At 32.0% G+C, this 10,021-nt stretch overlaps 1 protein-coding gene across 3 annotated transcripts; it reads right to left on the bottom strand.

The window, feature by feature from the left end:
• Positions 1 to 7: 7 nt before the first annotated feature.
• Positions 8 to 6,283, bottom strand: LOC108756389 (eukaryotic translation initiation factor 4B-like). Of its 3 annotated transcripts, none has more exons than XM_018500145.1 (11): positions 6,161 to 6,283; positions 5,795 to 5,926; positions 5,308 to 5,489; positions 3,820 to 3,927; positions 3,539 to 3,749; positions 3,178 to 3,429; positions 2,828 to 3,101; positions 608 to 653; positions 371 to 521; positions 186 to 288; positions 8 to 94 (listed from the first exon to the last, which is right to left on the bottom strand). In XM_018500145.1, exons 1-11 carry the CDS (start codon positions 6,168 to 6,170, stop codon positions 10 to 12), a joined length of 1,554 nt encoding a protein of 517 aa, XP_018355647.1. In that variant the 5' UTR covers positions 6,171 to 6,283; the 3' UTR covers positions 8 to 9. The 3 variants fall into 3 exon arrangements, with proteins under 3 accessions (XP_018355647.1, XP_018355649.1, XP_018355648.1); XM_018500147.1 differs by having other exon boundaries at positions 186 to 285; XM_018500146.1 differs by having other exon boundaries at positions 5,795 to 5,923.
• Positions 6,284 to 10,021: the final 3,738 nt, after the last annotated feature.

Raw genomic sequence — 10,021 nt, 5'->3', positions numbered from 1 at the left:
GGTTTCACATCATTCAATTTTACTCACTGGAGCTTGTTCGTCTTTAGCCTTCGGCATTCTACTGATTTCATCTTTCTCTTTGTCTTTGCGATCCCTGCAAGTAATGCGTAAAATAAACGCAAATCTCGTATATCTATATCACTCTGTAAAACAAAATATCTTTCTGCATTTTTTTCTATAAATACCTTTCTGCCGCACGAGTATTCTCAACGGATTTCTGAGATCCTTTGGATGTCGATAAGCCAGAACGAGATGCTGGCGATGTTTTAGATCCACTTTGTTCCTCTACTTAAAAAATATACATATTTTTATTGTCTTTATGCCAAATAAGGAAATTTTGTAAAATTGTTTAAAAACGAAACAAATTTACCAGTACGAGTGGGAGTTGGTTGAGAACGTGGTGTGGATCTCTCAAGCCGAGCACCTCTGTCTTCTTCTGATCGCCAAGCCGGCCGACCTCTTTCTTTCTCTTTCTCTTTCTCTTTCTCTTTATCTTTATCTTTATTGTCGTCACGTCCTTCCTACAAATAAAAGTTATTCAATCTATGACATTTTACAATTATAAATGTATTTCTTATATTCGATATGAATTATATCAAATACTTACCCCATTACGTCGGCCCCAAGTGCCGTCTTTACGTTCTTTAATATCCCTAGAGAGAAACATCAAAATTTTTAGTAGAAACATATTTTACATTCTTACGAATTTAACGAAAATACAATGTAATATTTTTTATATAAAGTAATACAATTTAATTTGATAAAATTTAACAATAAATTATGAAATGATACAATTCACGCTAATAATATAGCACAACAAAGGATCATTTTTGTTTTTTAACAAATAATAGGTATTTCTTATAAGGCTTTCTACACTGAAAAAAGATATACTTTTTAAAAAATTTCATCATTCTTTTTAAAAAATTAAAAATCTCTGCTTTGAATTTCTTATGTAGTAGAAATTAAATTTATAATATATGTACATATAAAAGCAATTTAAATATTTTTTTCTAATATATAAAAATAAATAAATATAGTATAAAGCTCCTTTTATCGTTCATGTACAATTTAAATGATACATTAAAATAACAAAATTTATTGGCAATATTTAATAGTAGTAAAAAGATTATAAGTAGAAGTGTCAAAAAATTATTACACTAATTTACAAAGTTTCTATTGCTCCTTAAATGGTGATTGTTATATGTATTTTATTTCATAAAGTGAAAGAAAAAAGATTCACTTTTATCGAAAATCTAATTATTTATAATTAATTGATTTGTTCTCGTCGCCGATCTAATTTTAATTTATAATTGTTTACACATACATCTCCTTCAGATATGACGTCTTTCACTAATTACTACGATTATTGCGATAAATATTTTCACATGACTTAGTGGTCGAATTAGTATGGAAAGTTGGGAGCTCAAGATTCAAACCTGAGATAATATTTTTCGCAATAAATTATTTACAAATTTTTAAAGATACTTAAAGATACTTATTAGCTTTACTTTTAAAATGGACGATCAATCTAATGTGAGATATTAATTTCAGCTTCAGTTTGCATTTCTCAAGTCAGACTTTATCAGTGTGCAGTTTATAAGATTTAAATATCATATTTACTAGGGATGCACCGAATCATAAAATTACCGGATATCGAATATTCGAATAAAATGTAACATTATATATCCGATATTCGACCGGATATCCGCGAAAACAATCTCTTCGATTGGATTTCCGACCAGATTCCAAGAAAGTGTCTTCTAAAAAAGAACCCTTGAGAAAAATAATATAATTTTGCAACAATGTATACGATATTATAGCATCATGTATATTTATTTCTAGAACACATTTGTATAAAAAAAAAATCAACAATTTAATGATATCAAATTTCAATCAGATATATTCTCGGATACTAATGATATCCGACTATCCAGTCGGATAGTAAAAGTACCGGATAATACTGGATATTTTCCGGATATCCGGTGCATCTCTAATATTTACATTTAGTATTTATTAAACACTAAATTTCACTTTGACCAAGAATAGAACTTATTTTTATTAATTGAAAGAAAAAAAGTTGTTAATTGTTAAAATTTATAGTCTTCGAAAATAAAGTCCTTGATTTCTCTGAAATCTATGAATGATGGAATTGTTTAACTGTATATTCTTTTTCAATTATTAAGATATATCTCCGACTACAATCACGCTAAAAAGTTAATCGCGTACAACCTATGAATATGGTACTCTCTCCGCGTGTGCTCTCTGAAGAAAGAAAGGAAAAACCTTTTGAGGTGAGCATATACACATGCATAAATGTGTCATATTTGTATGCACACTAATCCGCACTAAAGGCAGTTGAAATGTGGCAACAGCATGTTTCTGTCTCGCCGCTCGGCGTACGTAGAAGGAGAATTTCGTCAAATTTACTACTCTAATTTAGAAACAGCACTAAACAGCGCTAAATCTTCCCATTTTTTAAAATAAAATTCCTATAATATTTCTACATTACATATTTATTTATTTTTTTTAATCTGTAGATTTTTGTCATAAAGTATTAAAACGTTACTTCAGCAAGGCTTGGTATAGAAGTTTAGATGTTAAAAGCTGAAACTTTGAAGGTGAATATCTCAATTTCGGCATCGCTAGGATCTTTGAAATTTTAACCATATACAGATAAAATTATTTTAAACATACCTAAATTTTAAAAAAATCTATAGAAATTTAATTTCTCAAAATATCTTAAATCAATCAGATGTTGAGAAATAAAAACCTTATAATAACACAGTATAATTTAATAGTTTCAAGACATTCTTTGTATCATACATACGTTTCTTCTCGGGATCGTGATTCCGCGTAAGATTTGGCGAGACGCTCCTCTATTTCTCGTTCACGGGCAGTGGTATCTACAGGTTTCGCAGCACCGAAAATATTGGCTGCTGGCACGGATGTAGCAGCTGGTGCTCGTTGAGTTGATTCTGTATTCGCTGTTGGCTTCGATTCCGTCGTACTGTCTTTAGCTGCGGAATCTTCCGCAACTACGAGAGGCTCGACAGGTTTCGTGCGAGGTTGTAAATTCAATTTCGGTCTTTGTCGTGGCTCGGCTAAATAATTAAATAAAAATGTCAGTAAATGAATTAGACATCTACCGTATATTTTATCGAACAAATGTATACGTACGTTTCGTATCTCGATCTTGTCGACGATCGCGATCCCAATCGGAATCACCATAATTACGTCGTGGCCCAAAACTGCTGCTTCTGTCCCCATCTCTGTCTTTGCTTCTCCCTCTATCGCCATAACGATTCCAATCCCTGTCTCTGTCTCTATCTCTGCTATCATCTCTGAAGCCACCCCTCTCTTTAAACGAAGATCCTTTATCGTTGCTGTCCCTCTCACGCCATGCACCTGGCTTATTATCGTAATCGTGTCCTATATATATTCAATACAAAAATGTTACTCTATTGTAATATGATTCTTCGAAAATTTATCTCTATCGAAGCTTTTATTTCTCTCTAGGAAACAGATAAAATTTACATACTTTCTCTGTCATCTCGCCGATCTCTATCATACCGACTGCGATAGGAGTCTGCATCCAGCAAATCTTCGCGCGGTCCGCTTCTCCAATCGCCGGATGTACGTTCGGGATCATCATAATTGTCCCTACGGCTGTCTCTACCCATCCTACCGCTTCGACGATCATCATTACTACTATTCGAGACTTCAATTCTCACTCGTCTTGTTTTAATCGTCTACACGGAAAAATATATTATTTTCAATAATTCTAATGTCGATAAATATTGTTAAATATTATTTGCTTACCGTATTTGTCATAGAAAGAGCATCAATTAGACTCTGACGATCCTCGAATTCGACGTAACCGTAGCCTTTAATTTTATTTGCGTCTTTTGGCAAACGCATGTTTGAAATCTATGTACAGAAGAAAACGCGTAATTTACAATAAATTGCAACCGATTTGTGAAAAATGAAAGAAAATTAATTTTTATGGTTATCAAAATTGTATATAATTAAGAATATAGCAAGAGATTTCATGCTAATTAAACGTACTTGGGAAATGCTTAATCATAGAACGTCTGTCAAACAGAAGACCCGAAGCCGTACTCTCGAAAAATATCATATACAAAAATACTATAATATACTTTATATATAAAATAATTTATAAGTGTATTATTTATAATTTATAAGTATATACTTGAAGTATATACTTGAAGTTTATAAATTATGTAACATTAATATAAATTATATAACATGAAAAATATTTATTGAGACCTTACAATATAAATAAAAATTTGTTTGAAATATCTGACTGTGTGGAAATCTCCGTTTATACTGAAATGATAAGAAGATGCAGCATTACATACAGCATTATATATAAATATATATACAGGATATCCAATAAAGATTGCAACAACGTTTAAAGATAGTTTCCTAAGATTATTGTAAAACAAAAATTCTGATTCTAAAATATTTTAAGACAATAATTTTTTAATTATAAGCATTTAAAGTTAATGAATCATATCGCCTAAAGTTAACACGTTTAACCCATTAAGTAGCAAGACAATTTTTTTTTCTCAAAATTAAAAATCCTTTTAATGACAGGCTACTATGCCCTTAAGAAGACTACTTGTCAAATCTTTTTCATCCTGAACTTTTCATCCTGCAGTTTTCACCCTCAAATAGACAGGGGGAATGGTTGATTTTGCTATCATTGGTCCAAAGCGATATAAAAAAAAATATAAATAACAAATAAATTTTTAAAATAAAATGTTGAAAAATCGAGCGATCCTTAATAGGTTAAGTATGGTTGGTATTTTGCATTAGCATTTGCATTAACATATCATATCTGAACATGCAAACTTTAGATATGATTTGCTAACTTTAAATGCTTATAATTCAAAAACTATTACAGCCTTGACATTTTGACATTAGGATTTTTGTTTCAAAATGATCTCAGAAATCTAATGTTATTAAATGTTGTTACAGTTATTACTGGACACTCTGTGCGTGTGTGTGGGGGGGGGCATGCGCACGCGCGCGCGCGCGTGCGTGTGTAGGTGTGTGTGTGTGTAGATAAAACAGTAGATAGGATATTCAGATAATGTATCCGAATACAGCCTATGTATATTTGTGTGTGTGTGTGTGTGTGTGTAAATAAATATAAATAAACACAATAAAATTAAGATTGTAATATTGCTGTTATTCATCTTAAATTCTTCGAAATTTGATATGTATGACTAAAGATGTACTAAATATAAATAGATAATAAAGGTACTTGCAAAAATAACGAACCTTCATATCTGCAAAAAAATCTGCCAGATCAGTTTCATCTACATCATATGGCAGATTGCTTATGTAGGCTACATAAGGAGGATTTGTAGGGATATTCTCTTCATCAATCCCTGGTCCTCGTGCAGCCCTTGGAGCAGTTGGCAATATAACTGGATCTTTGTTACTTCTTGATGAAAATCCTTCTGTAAAATAATCAATATGAAAAATCTATCATAAAAAACCAAAGACATAAGTTTTTACGTCACATGTATTAAAATCAATAAATTTTATGACAGGAAATTACAGCATTACTATGTTCCATTCCTCTTATAATATAACGTAATAAAATAATTTTTTATATATTCAGAATATATACCAAGATAACATTCACATATATTCTAATGTATAAACATACATACACTTAATAATTAGAACAAGAATCTAATATTTTTTCATAAAACTAACAATTGTTTATCAATTTCGAATAAAAGCAATTCCGATGACTTACCATGATCGTCCTCCACATCATCAGCCCAATTAGACGATTTCAGCGGTATATTAGGAGTTGGCCCATTTCCGTCGGCAAGGAATGACCACAAATCTACTGTTACTCCCTTCTTCTTCTTGTTCTTTTTGCCTGCATAACATACGCGAGCGTATTATTAAAGGAACATATCGTATTGTCGCATTCTGTGTCGAAATGTGCCTAGCAGCTCGTGCAATATCGAAAGCATGGTGACCACGTCGCGCGAAGTTTGGTTAGGTGCAAATGTGTAACGCATGATGACGGCGCGGACGATATTCCAAGATCATTTTAGCGGTAAAGAAACTAATTGTCTATCGATATTCATCGTCATGACGATCAAAAACGTACCTGAGGACATAATAACAGTTCAGAAATCCACGAAATTACGTGCCAGGCCGTGCTACGTGCACTGCACAACCACCCTCGCACTTGCTCGCACTTACAAAATCCGTGAATCACGAAAGCTTGATGCATGATGGAAGCATGAGTTACATTCGCGCGAAATGCATGTGCAATACATATCGCGCCATCTTCCGAGTTAGTCATATGACTTCTGTACATGGACGCCGAAACGTTTGCCGCGCGGCAAAATGCGACACAATAACCAATAAGCTTACAGCTCCTCACGTGTTCCGCATTCAGTGTGTGGGAGCCAATAGACTACGTTTAAGACCGATATTACATGCGTCTGTTTTTTTACGTAAGACAAATTTTTCAAGCCTGTTGATTGGCTGTAGGACAAAGAGATCCAAGATCCTCTCTGTCTTGCAGCCAATTAACACGCTTGAAAAATTCGTCATACAACAAAAAAAACGGACGCATGTAATATTTAAAGTTCTTATAAGAGAATCGTATCAATATTGTCAAAATTTTCATTGGCTTTAAGTAAAATGGCGAAACCAATCATCGATGCTATTATATCTCCACCTTTGAGTATCGTAAACGCGGTGATTTAGATTTTAAAAAGTGTAAGAATAGAATTTACGTTAAATTATATAATATTGGCAAGTAGAATTAATGTTAAAACAAAAAAATACAAAATATTGACAGAAGTAGTTCCGTTTTCTATAGCTGAATTAGTTTTATACTTTTAAAACTGAAATGATAGTGATGATACGAAATAGAAATAAAATAACATTTTTACTTAACAATACTTTTATTTTATGATAAAATGTCTTGCCATCGTCAAACTGTTATATATTGGTAATTTTAAACGCCTTTTTGACAATATATTTTAAATGTGATGAATCGTTTGATTTTATATGAAGTATTGTGACAATTTTTAAGTGTCTTATATAATTGATGACAAAGTTAAAATTTCACTTTCGACGCTTTTCTATCACATAATATCTCTATCTTTTATATATTTGTAATTTGAAATCTTTATAATAATATATAGGCTTATCTATTTATAATTTTAATACAACTAAAATAATTTCATCACTTCGCATTACAGCTTCCACCATGACTCTACGCTCTACGTAGTAGAGAGTCTAGAGCTCTTTTCTAATAGAGTTCCTGTTAGACGCCATTTTACTTTAGATTGACGCGACTCTCTTATAGGGACTCTAGTAATATTGGCCTTAATCCCGGATCTACAATAAATTTTTAAGCCTTAAGCCATAAAAAATGGACGAATCATAATCGATTATTCTCCTCGCATTCTTAGTTGGCCAATTTCTTATGGCTTAAGGCTTAAAACATCTATTGTAAATCTGGACTAAGTCTATTAGAGTTTTCGATCTGAGTGGAGATGATGCTCCCATTTGGATTGGATAATATTCTACTATTGATTAACGTTACATATTCCACCAATAAAAAAGCATACAACGTTATTAATCTAATCTAGATTGGTGCAAATCTGTTTGAATCGATACGCTATATTTTTCAAATTTTTTTCGACTTAGGGCCAGTGTTGAAATTGAATAAAGTTGCATCTTTTATACATGTTTATTAATATTCAATTGTCTTTCCAATATATTTACCTTTTTACTTGAACTCTTTCTTTTCCAAAAGAAAAAAAAGAATCCACAAATTCCGATTCATGGAATATACGAAAACTTAAGCGGAACGGAATCGGCGGAATAAAGCCACGACCAATCACCAACGTTCTGCAGTTCCACATCCCATGGGAGCGCATCCTGATTGATTGTTTTTATGTCGCATTCTTTATTCTGCAGTCGTTTTCCGCAGCGTTTGATTTCACCCCAGACTCGGCAATTGAATCGACCTTATGCCTATTTTACAAATTAATAAAGTTGCAAGTCGTTAGCTGTAAGAAATCGGCCAATCACTGTTAAGCGTGAGAAGAATAATCGATTATAATTGGTTAATTTCTTACGGCTTACCGCTTACAACTCAATTGTAGAACAGGCCTTAAGGACTGCCGCAGACAAAATTTCTGTAACAAAAATTCAGTAACCTTAAGACATGAACTTAAGCCGATGAGCTAATTAGAATACTGTTTTAGATTTACGTACTCTAACGGAAATAGAAATAGCAGTAAACTTATCCATGTGGCGAGTTTCAATTCACCGGTTTCAATTTTCCAGTTGAAATTCACCTTATTGCGAGGTTATGGATAAGTTTACTGTTATTTCCATTTCCGTTAGATTATGTAATTTAAAGTAGTATCCTGATTGGTTCATCGGCTTAAGATTACACTTTACGCATACTGTTACGGAATTTTGTGTGCGGCCCTAAAGTCTAGTTTCACAACTGACGGTTAACTTTTAACCGAGGTTCAATTTATTCAATATCTCTTTTCAATTTTAGAATTGGAAAAAGATGAGAAATATGTTAAATTTCGGTTAAGAGTTAACCGTGAGTTATGAAACTGGGCCTAAGTTAATTGGAGCTAGATAAAAGTCCCCCTTAATTACTTAGTTTAGATCGTGTACTTGATACATGTACTAACTAGTAACTATACATGTAATAACTTTCTATTAAATTATTTTAATTTCAGCGATGTATTAAAAAAATGTACTAAATTGATACAATATGCATCATAATGATTAATTAAATACACATATCGACAAAATTAAGATCATTCAATAGAAAGTTACTTGTTAGTATCCGCATTAAATCCACGATATAAACTAGGCCAATATTCGCGATTTTACTTTAAATATTATGAATATTACAGTCTGAAATAAGCATTTTCTGTGGATTAATATTAAATTTATTGTGCGAATTCAATATATTAAATGCTTCATTTACAATAAGACAAAATTTTTCTGTGGCCTCTCTGTTTTTAAAATCTAGTAACTGCAAGTCATCACGTTAATATGCAAATGCTTTTGTAATACTGTTGCTAAGTATAGCTGTCAGAGAAACTTTTATTTTTTCATTCTCTCAATTCAAATGCCGTCTTCTAATTTTAATTGTAATGTGCAAACTGTTGTTCTTGAAATTGTACCAATTTCTCCAAAAAAGATCATTTTATAATGTTACCATCTCCGTCAACAATGACTTACAGTTTTCCAAACAAGTTGCAAATTAGTTTTAATATTATATACAGCACAGATCGAAAACTACAAAATTTTTTACTTTTAAAACCAGATGTAAAAAATAAACTTATAAGTCGTCCTTCATATTTAATTCCGTATCTAATTCTGTAGTCATTGCAAAATGACTTTGCGATCCATCGAAGGTAATGGACGTGACTAAAACTCCTCTGTTTCATGTAAAGATTAAATGTTTCATTACTATATTCGTTCGTTCCATGCTATTCAATGAGTTTATAAAATAATACATAATAGGAAACTACCAATGAGCATTGGCTCAAATCGTAAGTACAATAAGCGAGCCCACGATCCAATTGCGCACAAGCCAATCACAGTGCTAAAAAAATAATCCAAAACTTCCTACGCAGAAGTCGCTGTGATTAGCAGTGGACAATTGCTACAGTGCGCAATTGAATCGCTCCCGTATAATAATACCGAAAGCTGTAGATAAATCAATGCCATTCATGTGTTTCCCATAATTAATATATCCTACACATTCATTTATATGCCATTTCACTTTTTATTTAATCATCATATCATCCATAATTAAGGAACACAGGATTATTTCGTTCTGTGTGCAGTTTCTATTTTTTGTTTTATAAATTGTAATGCATTTATGCGGGATCTACAATAGAAGTCGCAGCGAGGTCTTAAATTGTAGAAAATTGATCAATCATAGTCAAATATTCTTCTTATATTCGAT

This window comes from Trachymyrmex septentrionalis, unplaced genomic scaffold (genome assembly GCF_001594115.1).
Source record: "Trachymyrmex septentrionalis isolate Tsep2-gDNA-1 unplaced genomic scaffold, Tsep1.0 scaffold126, whole genome shotgun sequence".
NCBI lineage: Eukaryota > Metazoa > Arthropoda > Insecta > Hymenoptera > Formicidae > Trachymyrmex > Trachymyrmex septentrionalis.
The sequence above is the reverse complement of the archived record's forward strand: the minus strand, read 5'-3'. Positions and strand labels throughout refer to the sequence as shown.